Genomic DNA, 18,568 nt, shown 5'->3' with positions numbered 1-18,568 from the left:
TTAACATTCTATCCCATAAAGCAACGCTGGTCTCATAGCTGTTATCTAAAATTTCTTTTTAGCTTCATTAATATATGACGATCACATAAAACTCGAGTTACACATCTTCACTTTGCCTACTTAGCTTTAATTCTACGTGCAATATTTTCATCATTCTCACCATTTTCTTGGATTATTGACCAAAGATATAAAAAATACTCTCTTTAGGCACTTCTTGGTCATCAATCATGATTATTTTTTTAGTTTTACTCCTGTTATTACTAAACTTACAAGATTGTATCTTATTCAAAATACTTGCGCTCAATATAAAATATAAAATATAAAATATAAAACATTAGATGTATTTTTAAAAGGTGTGGTTTGCATAAAGTTGCAACCTTAAACAATCCAATTAAGACACATCTCTAAATTTTATCATAAAAATAAGTTTGATATAAAAAATTCTTAGGATGTTTAAGAATCTACTTTCATTTTTATTATAAAATTTTAAAATATAAAAATATTCAAATAAAGTAGATCTATAAACACATGAAAATCTTAAAAATAAATGGTCCAAATAATATATTGCAAGATACTATTTCAAAAGTCAAAATCTATTTTTTCTTTTCATATTCATATATCTCGATGTCAAGATGATCAATTAGAGGGTCTTCCAACATCCAAACAACTTACTTTTATGTTGTGGTGCACCTTGAATTCTACATTTTTAAGGTTGAAACCTCATATAAAGTTTCTCCAATTATGGGCAAAATGATAAGAGATATTTACGTGAACGTGCAGGACTGAGGAAGGAGAAGGGACTTGGACAAAGAAAGCACCAAATTTTTTTCCCCTGTTGAAACACACAAGAAAACGGTCATTTACTCATTGCGCGAGGGGAGGGCTAAAGAGAGTTGTCACCGCCACTCTCCTCGAGAGAGAAGATAGGTAGTTGAAGAGAGAGAGAGCAGTTGCAGAGGTCATCAATGGCGGAAATTGAAGAAGATCACTACCTGATGCTGGGCCTGCCCTCGGGCACAGCAGGCGCCAAGCTATCTGAAGCCGAAATTCGCAAGGCTTACAGAGCCAAAGCCCTAACGTCTCACCCCGATAAGCGGCCCAATGACCCCTTAGCGGCTTCCAACTTCCTAAAGATTCAATCTGCCTACGAAATTCTCTTAGATCCCATTGCTCGCAAAGCTTTTGATGACTTGCTTTCCCTAAAGCAGCAGCGGGTAGAGAGAGAAACCCTAACCTCTGCGAAGCGTCGCAAAATGATGGGTGATTTAGCGCAGAGAGAGAAAGCTTTTGCCTCTGAAATGGAGGGTCAAAGAGAGAGAGAGGAGGAGGATAGGGCTAAGAAGAGGCTTCAAGAGGAGATAAGCAGGATTAGGGCAACTCGTGCTACCAAAAACGCCGCCAATTTTGGTGGTGCTGCTAATTCTAGTACTCCTGATAATTCAGAATCTAAATCTTCTGCTAAATTTGGTGATGGGGGTGGTGTGGATAACACCAAGATTTTGAAGGTTTCATGGAACGATTTGGGGGAGGGGTACACAGTGACGAGGCTAAGAGAGGTGTTTGAGAGTTTTGGCAAAGTGGAAGATGTGCTTATCAGGCGTCCTGGGTCTAAGAAGAAGAGGTCAGCCCTTGTTGTTATGGGGTCGAGAGATGAAGTGGTAATAACTCTGCAACTTTTTTTGTTTCTTTCCATCTTTTTCTTTTATTTATTTATCCATTTTCTGTTTATTTTTCTATCAAGAAAGTAGCATGTTCTTCTTCATCACTATACCAGAAGTCTGTCTTCCTGTATAAATTTACACTGTCGGAGTTTTCATTTGTTTGGGATAGATAGGATTCTTCCTTTGGTAGCATGATTCTGGAGAATATTTAGCTTAAGTTAAGGTAACGATAAGGATTTGCTTGTCTACCCCTTTGAGAAATGGGTTCAGGGAGAGCTTTTCACAGTAGACCTGGGAAATGGGACTCGTGCCATCATTGAAATGAGAAATCAATTGATTCCAGCCAATTATCAGGGGAAAAAATAAAATAAAATCCAACTCACTTAAGTGAGCCAAGTTGCTTGGTTACTCATCCAAGTGTGTCTCATGCCTCTTAGACGAGGTCATTTCAGTACCTTGGCAAGAGTTTATTCCAGAAATGCTCCATGTTTGTTGCTTTTGCCTTTTTAATCGTGAGAGTTAAGTGTATAATCTCCATTTTTGTTGCTTTTGCCTTTTCAATCTTTGTGGTTAACTGTATAATTGAGCCAAAGTCGATAGTTAACTGTATATATCTTTTAGCCCTTTTGAATGATAACTATTAACCCTGGTAATAGCAGATTTCCAAGACATGGCATTCTAGAGGTATTTCACGAATTTAAAGAGATGAATGGAGCTTTCGAGAATTTTAGGACCTAAGGTTTAGAGTTTAGGCACTTGGAAGTCCCTTAGCCAAGATAGGGGCGTCTACAACTGGACAGCCCTAACAGAGAGGCAACAGGTTAGGGCTCTCTATGGTGTTTTTAGGGGTTTGGATTGGATACCAAACCCCCCTAATTGAATTATAAAACAATCATATGAATAAAACCTTTTCTAGGGGCTTTTGTATGTGTTGTTGTGTTTGTAACACTTCAAAATTATTTATAAATGAATTTGAAACTTGAAATTGAATTCCTAAAACTTTATAAGCTTGAAATTTGCCCAAAATCCATACAAAATTGTATTAGTAAATAAGTATTCACATAAACCTTCTGCATGCATAAATGCCATTTGGCTCATGACAACAATCTAGATCATATCTAGCAAACAAAGTCACAACTCACAAGAACTCAAAAGACTTGATAAACAAACCTTAAAGCATCTCAAAAAACTGATGAACTCAAAGTGGTAATTGAGTTTGACCATATTTACTCCAAAAAATGGAGTTTGATCATCACCACCAACTACATCTTCATCACCACTAGTAGCTGCTTCTGATTTTGGTGATGATGCCTAGCCATTATCATCAGAGTCAGCCCCTCCTCTACATTGTCCTCTTCCTCCCTGCTCTTCTTTGAGCTAGCCTCCGTCTTCTCATTCTCCTCTCTCTGTGTCCTCTACCTCTTCCTCCGAGATTGAGATCTAGTGGCCTGTATAGGGCTAGAAGGGGTCCAAAATACCTCACAAACTTGGCTTTGGGTCTAGCCCTTTCTAGGGAATGCTTTTTTATCTCCAGCATTGACCAACCACTCTCTGCTATCGTCCCCATTTTTCACCATAATCGGGGTATAATGAACGAAAACAAGGTCATTTCATCTCTTTTGTTTGAGCTTGTTTCGCTTATTTTTATGTACCATTAGATAATATACGAATGCATGATTAGAATTTAGAAAAGCATAATGCAAGTTATGGTTAGTAGGAGACTTGTATAGATGGATAATGAATCGGTTCAAAAAGTATCATCTTGAACATGTTGTAGTACTCACCGCGAAATGAGCTGTCAGTCATATTCATAATCTGCTTAGCCATATGCTGTAAGTGATGGCCCCTTCCCAATGATTTTGCCACCATAAATCTAGATTGTGTAAAAATAAATGGAGTAGATAAGTATATTTGGAAGCCAAATTAGAATATAGAAGTCAGAACAAAGTACTCAAATCACAAATTCAAAGTAAAGAAGTTTTGAAAGTACACTGATAGATCTTGGTCCTCTGTCTTATTGCCAAATCATACCCTACTGAATATCTATACTGAATATCTATGCTTATCCACATCCATTGAAACTTGCTCTTGGACACTTGGATCATGATTGAGTTTCGTGTTGCACAAGTCAATCTCGTCCATGAATTGGCTCTTAGCATCTATCCTATGGTTAATATAGAAATGATTAGGTTGAGATAATACCTGGCTAGGTGTAGAGGCCTCTCCAGTTCTGAGTTGCTTTTTTCTTCTATAATTTTCAAAAAAGGTATTTACTTTCATTGTTGCCAAAGTTCATCTTGATCTCGTCCTTGGCAACCTCCATTTCCCTACACACACACACATACGTACACATATATGCATATCTGCATACACGTGCACATATTTGTGTGTGTTTGCGTGCATGCGCGCGCTCGTGTGTGTCTCATTGCTGTTTCCTTCTCACTATCCACTGACCAAAATACTTTTGCAAATGAGTCAAAAACATCGACGGCATAGCAAAGCCCATTCTAAAAATGACTATTCAAAACAATGTTAATCCCTTCTTTCCTATGGGCCCCCCTTGGACCATTTGTTTTGGGCCCATTCTTCGGACATAAAATATAGCCTTGAGCTTTCCTTTTTGGGCCCCTATGGATTGTAGTGAGAGATTAGAGGTGGCAAATCTAGTCATCCTAGTCCTCACCAACTTGCTCTTTTCGGTAAATTTTCTCATCATGGCCAAGACCTAGCGAACAGGGTACATGCAACAAACTTACAGCAGTATAAATGGAAGTCAAGTAACATGAGTAAATTTAGAACTTTAGTAACTTGACTCAAGGTGTAGTAACTCAAAACTACAAACTTTAGTAACTACAAAAGCCAAGTTTTAACTTGACTCAAATTAGACTACTAAATGTTCACATGAAAAATTGAGTTACCTAGGCGTAGCTATATATAAATTGTGATAGCCTAGCTTTCTTCAATACTATCTCCACCACTTTCCTTTTGCTAGTAGCCTCAATTATGAGGTGTATGCAATGTGCTGCACAAGGTGACCAAAAAAATCACCGCCACTTCACCCTCAACATATTAACTGCAGCATACTGGTTGCAACCATGTTATTGACTAGTGGATCACGAGTACCTCCTTCACCTCTTCCATATGTTGATCCACTAACTTTAAAATAAACTGTGCATCAAGTTCATTATTCTTCTATTTCTCTTAGCATCGTGTATCAGTCATCATAGTGACCCCATACATTCCCCATGCATCCTTGTGGATCTTCAAAAGGTTACTTGTGGAGCTCCACCTTTTTTCTTGAGCTCATAGGTCCCTTGAGGTCATAGGTCCCATTGCTTCCAACATAGCTTGGAAGTTCAAGTTAGCGGGCATTGAATGGAATGCCTACTTGATAGAACCAACGGGCTGCAAACTGAGACACTTCTTAAAGCGTCTTTCTATATGGTGGTTTGCCCTTTTCTCATGCCACAGCCTTGGTATGAGGTGGGGGAAAGTAGAACCTATAGGCCCCCTTGCTTGAGGCCTCTTTTGCCCAAACCCTCTACATACTAAAGCCCCCTTTCTTGGCATATACATCTTTTTCTTCTTGTACTCCATATATATAGACACTCACTATATCATTATATTTCTTTCCTTGCCTCTTATTTCTTCTTTTGGACCCCTTGCAAATGGCCCAACATCTCTCTCCTAACATTATGAGGCACGTAAGTGCATAGGGTTAAATCCCTTCTAATGCCAGTGAGATGTTTTTTAATATATTTATACTGGAAATATGACTCATTTTTACAATATCTACAGACCACCCTGTTCTTGTCATTAGGGTTGGGACATGATCCGTATTTCCAATGTAGATCAACTGTCCTACTTTAACTAGAAGAAGACATGCATCCAAACCTGAAATTGCACACAATTCAAATATGGAATCAAGTCATCCACATTTACTTTAGGACTCTACGATGCGTGCAATCAAATTCAAGTACTGAATAAAGTGACCGACTTTTAGAATATGTGGTCAAATAATCCACTTTAAGAAGATGTGGTAACTAACGTAAAATAATGCAAACAATCAAATTCAAGTACTGAATAAAGTGATTGACTTTTATAATGTGGTCAAATAACCCACTTTAAGAAAATGTGATCACTAAACGTAAAATAATCTTAACCCGATTTCAAGAAGAAGTATTTATTAACTTAAAAATCTAAAACCTAAATTATTGATGCAAGTGCAACAACTCAAAGAATACACTATTTAGCAATTCACAAAAATCAAGCATCTAGTCTAAGATGCAACCGATCAAACCTAAGTAAAGAATCAATAAAGTAACCCAAAGTAGATAAATATTTAATAATCTATAAAATCATTACTATAAAAAATCACAAAACAAAAAAAATGTAATCAGCCAAAAATGTAAGAAAGTTAGCTAATACCACATCAAATTTTAGAAAGCAACCACTCAATTACTGAAAGGGGTAATAGAGTGGAAAAAATCATTTTATTGCCATTTTTCACTCTTTGGACAATTTAATGAGTAAAAAAATTTAAAAATCCATTTTTTTGAGCAATGACTTTTTATTAAGATTGGTTTACCCAATATAAACAAAGTATCAATAAACTCAAACCAACACCTACTCTTAAAGCCAAACTTGAGAAAAAAGCAGAAAAAACAAAAACCAAAAAGGAAAGAAGAATATATCAAACCCATGGTACACAAGTTTCACCAAACCCTAATCCAAATCTTCTAATATACTAATATTTCAAAATCCAATCGGTCTTGGCTCGAATCTATGACCTTTGGTTGCCAAAAGGTGTCTTTTGCAACCACTTGAAGCTAAAATAGTATCGAATTGCTTACTTTTTGATTTTGTAAGAAATCGAAAACAAATGGTGTCTTTTGCAACCACTTGAAGCTAAAATAGTATCGAATTGATTACTTTTTGATTTTGTAAGAAATCAAAAAGTATGGATTTTTTTTCAATCCCGAGAATATTCCAAAAAATCAATATGTTTTTCTCTCTCTCTAAAAGGCTCTAAACTGGTTTTGGTGGGGTGGAACATAGTTACCAGGATCTTCTAAGGAGGGTTTGCTTCCTTTGTTGGATCTCGTTCTGGCGCTCTGAAACATGGATCTCGATTCCGGGTTATTCCTTGATATTAAGGATCTTGATCCTATGTTAATGGGACCCAGATCCCTATATAAAAAATCATCATTTCATGAGTAAGCAGAACCGTGATTCCACCAACATAGAATCGAGTATCTTATGCTTTATGTCTAAGTTTCGGCGTCATATTTTTGGGTTCATATACAATGGAGTATAGATCTTCATTTCTCTATGACCTACAAACTTTCAAAATACCATGATTTCCTGTATATTTACAATTCACAGCTTTACAGACCTTGTGAGTTGTGACTTGTGACTTGTGTCAAGTTTCAAAGAAAGGCAACAAGAGAGGGGAAGGAGAGAGAAGAAAGAAGTTGGGATGAGATACAAAGGGTAGTCATGTTGCGGTTCTATTGAGGAATGAGGTTATGAAAAGTACGATAAATATTCTTGACAATGTTAATTGGAGATAGACTACAACGTTCCCTTAGGAGATTGAAGAAAATAAGAGTCCAAAAAATTTCCCAATGAATGTATCTCTTCACCAGTTGACGAGAGAGCTAGAGGGAGAGAGAAAGAGAGAGATCATTGAGGATACAAGGCTCCATTTTTGCCGAAAGACTTATTAGGTATTACATCACCATATTGGCTTTTAAGTATCACTACTCATTTGTGAAATCTTACTCTACGGATAATAAAAAGTCCAAGAGATTTTCAATGACATGATTCTTGTTTACTTTGATACTTGAGTTTGTCAATTTGGAAAAGTTAAAAATATTGTTAAATGGAACTTGCTCCCAGATTACAATACAATGGATAATTGAACTTCGGGAACCTTGATCCTAACACAGCGGAACACGATCCCATGCTCTAAGGGATCCACTCCCACTCCCTTGCATATATGGCTCTCGATCCCTTAATGACCCCTAAAATTGGGGATCGCGATCCATACATTTGGCCATATACGGAACTAGTTCCCTCGACCACAGAACTTTGAGCTTCCTTGTTCCGTGCTTTCGCTCCCTATGCTAGAGCTTTTTTTGCTCCTGCCCTAGGTAACTATGGGGTTGAATGCCCCCCCCCCCCCCCCCCCCCTTTTAAAGGGGTACAAATGACTTTTTTTTCCTTGGCTGAGTGCTTAAAAGTCCCCCCCCACTGAGTGCATTGAGGCCATCTAGGACAAGTGGGCGCCTAGGTCTGTTTGCTTCCTGCCCTGCCCTGGCTGCCTGGTGGCCAAATTCTCTAACACTGGTGTTCAATGATTTCTATCTTTTGCTGGGCAGGTTTGACTTTAAAGGTCCTTTCATTCCGAGGTTATGTATATGGGGATTTGGGTTTGGATAGTCTAGAATTTTCTCATTCTAGTCCCTTTATCGTGCGCTTTTGAGTGTCATTAGCTGTGTTTGGCTCAGCTTGGTTCAGGCATATGCTGGCTCTGCTGTTTGGCTGGTTGATACCCCAGAGAAGGTTCTTGCTCTGGATCATCTTAACTATAATCCTATATTTTTGTGTCATGTATGGATGATAGATCGACAATTAACTATCATTTATAGATAGGTTTGCAAGAATTACCTTGTAGTTCTATTCTTACCTTGTTCAGCATGAATGAGCTTTATGCTAGCTGCCGACAATTCTTCTAGAATATTGGATCTTTAATGTTTGCTTCTAAGCTGACCTTTTGGAAAATTCGCTCTCTTGCAATCATTTGGATGACCTGAAAGTAGAGGGAGATCATGCCTTTGATGGAAATTGGAGACCATAACATGCACACGAAGAAATTATCAGGGATGCACTCACCTCATGGGCATTCGGAAGAAATTTTGATGTATTAGTGGTCTGCATTTATTTTGACACCATTTCTAGGGCATCGTCCCACTCCTAAGATCCATTGATAACCCTGGAGACACTTAGAAGTGTTGAAGTTCTTTTGAAGGCTTTTGCAACACCTTAGACTAGAATTATGGACTTAACAATTCCATAATTGTGACTTTTGATCACATACTTTGTTGGTCAATAAGTCAACTGACCCATGACCGACTAGCAAAATAAGTGGAGAAGGATTATTCAAGGTAAAATTTTAGAGTTTCTTCTGATAAGCTTCTTCTTAAAATCATATGGTACATTCAAACTCCTTTTTCTTAAAAAATGAAAGTCTTTTTTTTTTCAAGTAGTTTTGAAGATCATACCTTTAATACATTTTTTAATCAATTGGAGTGTTTTCCAAAACCCGAGGTTTTAAACGGAGTTTTACTAACTGTGCTTCTAAGTTTTACATTACGTCTTCTCTATTATAGGGCGGTAGTTGTAGCCTGTTTGCATCATTGACTTGTTTGTTTGTTTACTTGCACTTACATCTTTATTAAAGAATCTCTATTTGGTAATGTGCCAAGCTTTTCTGATTGAGCTCCTTATTATGCTGGCAAACTTAACTGATCAGAGTTATTCCAATTTCCAGATTGCTGCAACACGAAGTGCGTGTGGGGATCTCTCAAACCCTTTACTTGTGCTTCCTCTTTGTCCTACTGCAACTAGCTCGTCTGACACTTTCCAGAGCAAACAAGTTGCGCCTGACAATCATCCAGAACTCCATAACATTGTTGGAGCTGGGTATCACGCATATGAAGATTCAATTCTCCAGAAGCTGCAGAAGGTATGGAATGTTGCAATATAAACTTATAGCTGTTTACAATGTAAATCATTGCTCATATCAATGCAAAGCATTTGGTTCAGAAAATTTTATTAAATTTGTTTTTCATATTTTCTTTGTGCGATATGCATGCTATTGTGGTTTGTCATTTTGCCTGTTTCTGTGGTAGAGACAATTTATAGCAAAGAATGAAGACTTTGGGGCCGAAGAACTCTTATGGCTATTGGAAAATAGAATCCTAGAACCATCTGACCTAATAAATTTTGGACGCATATTTTGACAACGTTTATCCTGTCTTTTTGTTGCCACCCTCTATTTCTTTGTTGATTTTGTGCATAGAACATTGCCACTTGTTCCCAATGTTTGTGAACGTATATAGTTCTTTGGCATTTGTTTACTTAAATGACATGCTAAGTAGTGATAGTATCAATGATAGTATTAATGAGAATGCTTGTTTAGGTGGTGGTTGGTTACCTTTTAGTGCTAAAATCTTGGTGCTAACTCCCAATTCGCAAATTGAACTACACAAACTTTCTTGTACTCCTCAATTAGTCTATTGACCCCTGTATGAAGGGTACTCCTCTTCTTTTTGATAAGTAATAACTTCAAATTCATATTAGAATTCAACTTGATCTGACCCCAACAGTAATAGGGTCCCTCATTATTATCTTTTTCGCCATACAGCCAGGGTTTGCATGGGAAACCTCCCCCTTGTATTAATCTGAAGAGAAAAAACAGAATGTACATTAGGCCCGAGTCTATGAAATCTGTTGTTTATAGTCCAGCTGTGAGTATGAATTAAAGAGTTCAAGTTTCTATGACGTGCTACTGATTTTCATTTCACTTCTTTGCTGCCAAACTTTACTTCAATTCTTCATCCATGTTTTGCTGCCATTTCCGCCATCCATTGCTTTCCAAGTATACTTTGCTATTTCTGTGCTAATAGCATACATTTGAAGCATGTTCATTTTCCTGTTGGTGTGATACATTGAATTTTGTTACACATTGTGCTAACTGTACATTTGCCATACTATGTGTGGAGCTCGATATTTCTTCTTTAGTGGAATGCCTGTATCTCCTTGTTTATCCTGATGGCATATATAAGCTCTCACTTCTTTCATGCTATACTGCTATGTTGCTATATCATCCTGTGTATTGTCATTCTCCTCTGCTTGTTCTTATTATCTCCTTTGTGTAATGTACCGTTCAAGTACTGCATCATGGACTTTGTCGGGCATGTAGGTCTTGTTTTGCAACATGGTTTTAAAATGCGTCCGCATATGGCTCTGCATCAGAACTGACTGCAAATGCGCTTTTGATCTATGTGGCCGCATATGCGCCGCATCGTAGCCGCATCCCGCATCACACCGCATCGCATCGCATCCCCTTCTGCCGAATTTTTTTTCAATTTTGCCCCTCGGGAGGGGCAAAATGGTCTTTTTGACCATCCAAAAATGGGGGAAACTGTTTGGGGGGTATTAAACCCCCTAAACGGTGATTTCCAGCCATGGCTTTTTTGCATCAAATCAAGGGAAGAAAAATTTGGCGGAAATTTATTTTTCATTCAAATCTTCGATTTGGCGGTCGTTTGATACTTGGCTGTTGATTTGATGCTTTTGATTGTTAACTTGGGGATGTTAGGGTGAATTTGTGATAAGAAATTGGGGTTTTAGAGGCCGTAAAGAAATCGAGCACTGCTTCACAGAGTCGGTAACTTTTTATTCCTTTTTGTACAGTAATACTGTAATACTTATTTTTGGGTCAATGTCTTCTTCCCAATCTTCTAGTAATAAAGATCCGGCTTGGAAATATGCTAAACTAAAAAATCCGAAAGATAGAAATTGTGTGATATGCTTACTCTGTGGAAATACTTATATGGGTGGTATTTTTCAACAAAAAGAGCACTTAGCTGGAATTTATGGGAATGTAAGAGCATGCCCACAAGCTATAGATGATATAAAAAAGGAGATTAGAGAATATTTGGATAGATTGAAAAAAGATAAAGAGAAGAAAAAAAATGAAAAGAAAAGAATTTTTGGGGTTTTGGAGCCCGGAAGTGGTTTGCACAGGCCTGCAGTGATATTTTGGTGGGGTAATGGTGATTGGGCCTCCTCTTTAAGCTCATATCATGAGCTTAAATGGTCCAATCATGAGTTCAGATCTGGATCTGAGCATGGTTGGTGTCGAGGATGACTGAAACGTGAACCCAATCCAGCCGGAATATTCTCATCTTGGCTGGAAAACCTGCTGTATTGTTCTGGCCCTGTTTTCATTGCTGAAATCTCTGATTCTTGCTGGTTTTCTGCCACTTTTTTTCTTTTTCAGGGAGAGGCCATTTTGGAGATCGTTTGCCTGATATTTCTTGTCACTTTCGTCAGTTTCAGCATCTGAATGTTCTCTATTGGATCGCTGTCCCTGTTCTGCAGATCCTTTGATTCACACCTTTCTTGAAGGCCTACTAGATATTCATATCTTGAACCTGAAATAATTTCTGCTGTGCGCAAATGTTTTGCTAGCTCAGTTTTGCTTTACCTTTTCTCTCAACCACTCTCCATTCCTGCCTACGAACCTCCAGCTGTTGTTTAACAACAGCCATACTTTGCTTGGATTAATGCTTGTTCTCCAGCCCATATTGTTGGCAATATGGCCTAATCAAGTACAGTTAGCACATGGTTCCAAAATGAACTTGCATTTGATGGCCGAAGCATTAACCAACCACCATCTCTTAAGTTGTCTATTAGCTATTAGGGATCTCTGAAGTGGATTTTTATCCTCCATGCTTACTCGAGAGTATTCCAACTGTCTGCGGTCCTTTGTTGAAATATCATGGGGAAGGGCTTCTCTGCTGCAACTTGACCTCGGGATGAAATCCTCAAATAATAATGAGGTAAATGAATCCGTTCTGGGATGGTGCTAAGGGCTGATATTTCTGGTAATTTTGTACCATTCCATCTCTCTTAATGTATGCATTGGCAATCTATGCACCAGGGTCTTTCCTCAAGGACTTCAATTAAATCTTCCTTATGTTCAAACCAGAACAGGATGCGATCCTTGCCCATTCGCCTGATATGTAATCTCCTTCTGGGTAACCAAATAGATCCAATGCTTTGAGTGGCATAGTGCCATTAGGGTTTGAAGCCCAAAAAGTATCCAATGAAACTTGGTTTGTATTTTTGTTTTGCTGTGCATACGTCTTCCTTTTCAAGGCTTACCATGAGTTTCCCATTAATATTTTGACTCTGGGTAAGAGATATTTGAGTTTCCCATTAATATTTTATGACTCTTGGTAAGAGATATTTGGGAAGCCCAGCAGGTTGTATTCAGCTTCTACACCACTGAAAAAATTATTTCGATGCTCTATGTTGATGACAAGCGTGGCATCTAAGGCCTGTTCTTCCTTAATGATGCACGACTCTATATTCTCAGGTAGGATGTGGAAAGAGGATAGCTTGTTTGAGAGAGGGTTTGGAGGAATTGATGATGGCAGGGATATGGTATTAGTGGTGGAGGAAGGTCTTGGTGGATGCTCAAGGGAGATGGGGTTGAGGTGGGGGTGGAGGTGGAGAATGGTGATCGAGGTTAGGGGTTTGGATTGAGTGGCTCACCCCAATTCTGATGTTATTAAATGAAGTGGCATCTTGGTTATGTTGCAGTTCAACTTCATTAAAACTTGCTTTTAGGGGGTATCGAAGCACCCATAGGACCATAACTCCATTTTGCCTGAAGCACCCATAAGATCACCACTCGATTTTCCCCTCATCTCGGAGACTATAAATCTTCTCGTTTCAAAACAGTATATTTGGCAATTTTCTTTCTATTACGAGGGAAATATTTTACAAGGTCTTGTACGAGCCAAAAGTAGTTATGTGCATGTTGTGGGGTAGTTCTGTAATTCTCTGTATGTTGTATTTTTGTATGTTTCTTTGGTTGTATGTATGTATACAGTGACATTTATATATAAATAAATAAGAAAATACTATCTCATTAATTTTTTTGAGTATTTTATCACAACTTGCTCATGGAATCAGAGAAATTAAAGGGAAAGTTCTATAGGATGGCTGTTAAACTATGCATAAGAAATAAGAAAATAGTATTTCATTAATTTTTTTGAGTATTTTTTCACAACTTACTCATGGAATTAGAGAATTTGAAGGGGGAGTTCTATCGGATGGCTGTAAGACTAGCCTTGCTTTATGGTACAGAATGTTGTGCAGTTGAGAAACAACATATCTATAGAATGGTTATAGCTGAGATGAGGATGTTGAGATGGATGAGTGGCAAGACAAGGAATGATAGAATTCGAAATGAATAAATTTGAGGAAACTTAGGGGGTAGCTCCAATAGGCTATAAAATGAAGGAAAGTAGAAGTAGGTGGTCTGGTAAGTGCAATGTCGGTCTAAAACAACACCAATTAGGAGGGATGATTTGGTTCAAGCAAAAGGCTTTAAAAGGGCAAGGGGAAAGGCCCCAAAAGACATGGATAGAAGTAGTAAGAAAATATATGGTGACCTATAGTCTGACTGAGGGAATAACCCTTGATAGAGTGGAATAACAACACATGATTTTTGTAGTTGACCCCAAATAGTAGGGATAAGGTTCGGATGATGATGATGATAATGACGACTCATGGAATTAGAGCTATCTTAGAATTTAAAGGTCTTATTTCTCCTTGGAGAGAGTACTTTTTGAAAAACAAATAACTCTTTGCGATTCCTCTAGCGTCCCAGTTGGAGTCGGGGTTACAAGATGAATTCCCAACCATTGATTTCCAGACATAATGAAGCAAGGATGTATGAGCTCTTTTTCCAGGATCTTCTGTTTGAACTTATTTTAATCCAAGCTTTTTTTCCAAGATCTTTTGTTTAAACTTATTTTTATCTTAACAATATTTATGTTATATATGCTTCTTACTATGCATCTTTTTCGTCTTTCTAGTTGTCTCTCATTTTTTCCTCTGCCTCAGAGCAGAATTGCAAGGGAGCTTCAATCATCTCATTCCTTAATGGTGTCTAATCTTGTGAAGGTAGGTATAATTAGGAAGGATTCAGGTCTTGTTCAGGTCTTGGGTGATTTCCACACCATGTTGGATGCTTATGTATTGAATTGTATATTGTGTTTTGTTTTTAGATCATCATCATGATCGTCAAAGCCTTTTCCCAACTAATTGGAGTCGGCAACATGAATCCTGGTTAGTAATTCTGCTCTATTAAAGGCCAAACCCTCAGTGAGGCCATAAGTTCCCATATATTTCTCACTACTTCCAACTATGTCGTTTGGGATCTACCCCTTTGTTCGTTTTGATCCTTCCACTTGAACTAACTCGCACCTTCTAGCAGGTGTTGTACTGGATTTGCACCACACATGGCCAGCCAACCTAAATCTACTCTCTCTCATTTTATCGCCTATTGGTGCCGCACCTAAATTTTCCCAAATATATTCCTTTCAAATTCTATACCTTCTTGTCTTGCCACCCATCCATCTCAATATCCTCATATCCGCTACACTCATTTTATAGAGCATATTGTTTTTTGTCCGCCCAACATTCCGCCCCATAGAACAAAGCTGGTCTCACAATTGTCTTATAGAATTTGCCCTTCAGGTTCATTGGTATGCAGCGATCACATAAAATTCCGGTTGCACATCTCCACTTCGTCCACCCAGCTCTAATTCCATGTGCGACATCTTTTTCAATTTCTCATTTTTCCTGGATTATCATCCCAAGATATCGAAAGTGCGCTCTTTTTAGTATTCCCTAGCCATCAATCTTAACTATTTCCTCATCTCTACTCCTGTTATTACTAAACTTGCATTCCATATACTATGTCTTAGTCTTGTTAATTTTAAAACCTTTAAATTCTAGAGCATCCTTCCAAAGTTCTAACTTTGTGTTGATGTCGTTTCATATCTCATAGATCACCACTATGTCATCTGCGAACAACATGCCACCATGGTACCTCATCTTGTAGGTGCCTAATTAAGTCGTCCATAACTAATTAGGAAGGTGTATAACCTTGTGACAGTAGGTTTAATTAGGAAGGGTTCAAGTCTTAGGTGTTATCCGCCCATGTTAGATGCGTCTATACTAAATTGTATATCATAGTTTGTTTATTGTTTACAAAAATAAGAAGTCGCTGCTCGCTAGTATTTTATACTGAGCACTTTATACAGGCAATCTACTTGTTATGAAGGTGGATGTTAAATCTTTTTGGGAGTTTCTAGATTGTGCTGGAGTGGCTACATTTGGAATGCTAGAATTTATTGAAATTACAATCCTTTTTTGATGAGTGAAGTTAGCTACTTTGAGAAAAGGACGTGAAAGAGAAAACAAAGGGAAGAATTCAAAGAATCCATAAATAAATGAGTGGTAAAACTCAAAATGGAATGTTGGGGTTTTAACTTCTGAACATGATAAATTAGATTGCATCCATAGTGATTGATTAAGGGTGACAGGCCTTATGTTATTTATTCTTATATATGTTAATGGTTTTTACTTTTCAGTGGGCTTTGCGGTTTTTTTGTTGCATTTTTATAAAGGGGAAATTATAGATACCCCCCCTCCCCCAATTTCAACTTTCTACACATCCTACCCCCAATATTTTTTCTGCTATACCCTAAACCCCAACACTATTTTTCCTTGTATTTACCCCCCAATCAAATAGTCAAAGCATTTTGAAACCAAAATGCCCCTTTTTTTTCTCTTTTTTTTCTTTTTCAACTTATTTTTTTATATTTCTCTCTCAAACTCTCTTTCTCTCTCCACCCGTTTCTCTCTCCATTTCTCTTTCTCTCCACCCGTTTCTCTCTCCATTTCTCTTTCTCTCTCCACCCGTTTCTCTCTCTATTTCTCTTCTCTTTCCACCCGTTTCTCTCTCCATTTTTCTTTCTCTCTCTAACCTCCCTCACTCTTTCTCTCTCTATCCTCCCTCATTCTTTCTCTCTCTACCTTCCCTCACTGTTTCTCTCTATCTTTCTCTCTACCCTCCCTCACTCTTTTTCTCTCTCTACCCTCCCTCATTCTTTCTCTCTCTACTACTCACGTACCCATAATGCGGTCCAGCATAAGGGTGTGCCGGACTGCATTATGGGTATTTGAAAGTTACTGGAATCCAATGCAGTCCGGCACATTTTTGTGTTGAACCGAATTTTTTTTTGCGGTACGACACGTTTTGTGCTGGACCGCAAATATTTTTTTGGTTCGGCACAAAAACGTGTCGGACGGCATTATGGGCATGTGAGTGGTAGAGAGAGAAAGAATGAGGGAGGGTAGAGAGAGATAGAGAGCAAGTGAGGGAAGGTAGAGAGAGAGAAATGAGTAGAGAGAGGATGGGTGGAGAGAGGTAGAGAGAAAGTAAGAGAGGGTCACGTGTCTAAAACGACAGAGAAAAAAGGGTAAGGGAAGGAAAAATGGTATTTTGGTCTCAAAATGCTTTGACTATTTGATTGGGGGGTGTTGGGGGTGGGGAAGGAGGGGGGGGGGGGGGGGGGGGGGGTAAATACAAGGAAGTATAGTGTTGGGGTTTAGAGTATAATACAAAAGTATTGGGGGGTAAGATTTGTAGAAAGTTGAAATATTAGGGGGGGGTGGGGGTATAATTTTTCTTTTTAAGAAAATCTGCCAAGTTTTGGTATTCTATACTATAATTTGTCCTCCATAGTTGTACTTTAGAAATAGGATCTTGAGATAGATGAGTGGCAAAACAAGAACGGATAGAATTTGAAATGAATACATTCGGGAGAATTTAGATGTGGCTCCAATAAGTGATGAGATGAGAGAGTAGATTTAGGTGGGCTGGTCAATATAACACTTGTTAGGAGAAGCGAGTTGGTTCAAGTGGCAGGCTTAAAAAGGGAAAGGGGTCAGATTAAAAAAGATATGATTGGAAGTAGTGAGAAATTATAGTGGGACTTGTGCCCTCACTAAAGATATAGCCCTTGAGAGAGCAGAATGGTGGACCAGGATTCGTATACCCGTTTCCAAATAGTTGGAAAAAGCTTTAATGGTGGTGATGATGATGATGATTTTTGTCCTTTAGAATTGCTTTGATTAAGTGCGCATGCAGCTAGCACTGAAAATAAATGCATCTCTGTGTACATATTTTCCTTATTTGGGAGTTGTGCTAGGTTTTCTCATATGGAGTTACTTTATTATTATTCTTGCTAAATTTTTCACATGTTATCCACCATAATTAGTTGTACTTTTACTGAGTTGGGCTCACGATGTTCATGATGCTTTCATCTATTTGTTAAACAGGCAGCCCAAAGGAAGAAGTGATGTGCAAACATAAGAGGCATATTCGAAGACCATTATCCCACCCCCAGTTTATAATCAAGCTTATGATATGGTCAGAGGTAATTATACCTCGGAGCTAAACCCCTATTTCCTTGACATTGTTCCGCTATGAATTAGTATCGATACTATTTGTTATTATTATTGTGATGCCATGAAAATCTGTTTTAGATGACTATTGAGCAATTTGGTGGACAGGCGTCTTTACTGTGTCTCTGGCCATTTTGCTTAAAAAGTTGAGGTTTTGTAATTGAAGGGGAGGAAAAGAGTTACGTGCCATGATGTTGGAGATGTTTTATAGCACACCCACAAGGAATGCTTGGATGAGTTGCATTAGATGCAAGTAATGGGCCACCGCCTCAGCATGCCAATGAAACATTACATCTCCTGTGTAAGATGTATATGCATGCCCTTGAAAGTTAACAAGATACTTGATCATTCAAAGAATTCCTTACGTATAGTGTTCGACCTTTGTTTTACTTGATTTGTTATGACTGTACATGAAAATGAAGTCTATGATATACTTGTGAAATCATGAAGGTGTTGATTCTTGTGTTGCTTCATTCTATCATTTCATTCCGAGCATTGTGCACACCACTCAGTTGAATTACAGAGTTTTGCCAGAGGTAGTTATCGATTACCCAAACGGAAAAAAAAGGGCTTTGCAAGGGATAGTTGAGTAGTTTTAGTGAAGTGGAAGGCTTTTGGCTCATGCTATTAAAAATTTAAAATTAATGGTGTTTTGTCTATCACCTGATTTTGGTGGGTGTGAGTTTGAAGTATGCTTTGCCGCTCTGACTTTATGCTGATATTTCATATGCCTAACATGTGTATTGGACCTTCACAGCCAAAACTATTATTGTAACTTCTTT

General features: G+C 38.1%; 1 protein-coding gene across 2 annotated transcripts; it reads left to right on the top strand.

Annotated features, from left to right (window-relative positions):
• Nucleotides 1-769: 769 nt before the first annotated feature.
• On the top strand, nt 770-18,259 carry LOC18424191 (DNAJ heat shock N-terminal domain-containing protein). Of its 2 annotated transcripts, none has more exons than XM_011630622.3 (4): nt 770-1,658; nt 9,217-9,411; nt 17,661-17,758; nt 17,895-18,259. In XM_011630622.3, the coding sequence occupies exons 1-3, from the start codon at nt 966-968 to the stop codon at nt 17,679-17,681; spliced, it is 909 nt and encodes a 302-aa protein (XP_011628924.1). In that variant the 5' UTR covers nt 770-965; the 3' UTR covers nt 17,682-17,758; nt 17,895-18,259. The 2 variants fall into 2 exon arrangements, with proteins under 2 accessions (XP_011628924.1, XP_088703838.1); XM_088847712.1 differs by having other exon boundaries at nt 17,868-18,259.
• Nucleotides 18,260-18,568: the final 309 nt, after the last annotated feature.

The sequence above is a fragment of the Amborella trichopoda genome, chromosome 9 (genome assembly GCF_054954075.1).
Source record: "Amborella trichopoda isolate Santa Cruz 75 chromosome 9, AtrichopodaSantaCruz75HAP2 v2.0, whole genome shotgun sequence".
NCBI classification, from domain to species: domain Eukaryota; kingdom Viridiplantae; phylum Streptophyta; class Magnoliopsida; order Amborellales; family Amborellaceae; genus Amborella; species Amborella trichopoda.
The sequence above is the reverse complement of the archived record's forward strand: the minus strand, read 5'-3'. Positions and strand labels throughout refer to the sequence as shown.

What these genes read in the sequence shown, in the direction of transcription:
- LOC18424191 (XM_011630622.3), top strand. Translation starts at nt 966, where the DNA reads ATGGCGGAAATTGAAGAAGATCACTACCTGATGCTGGGCCTGCCCTCG. An exon ending in TGGGGTCGAGAGATGAAGTG is followed by an intron (nt 1,659 to 9,216) that starts GTAATAACTCTG and finishes TCCAATTTCCAG; the next exon opens with ATTGCTGCAACACGAAGTGC. An exon ending in TTCTCCAGAAGCTGCAGAAG is followed by an intron (nt 9,412 to 17,660) that starts GTATGGAATGTT and finishes TTTGTTAAACAG; the next exon opens with GCAGCCCAAAGGAAGAAGTG.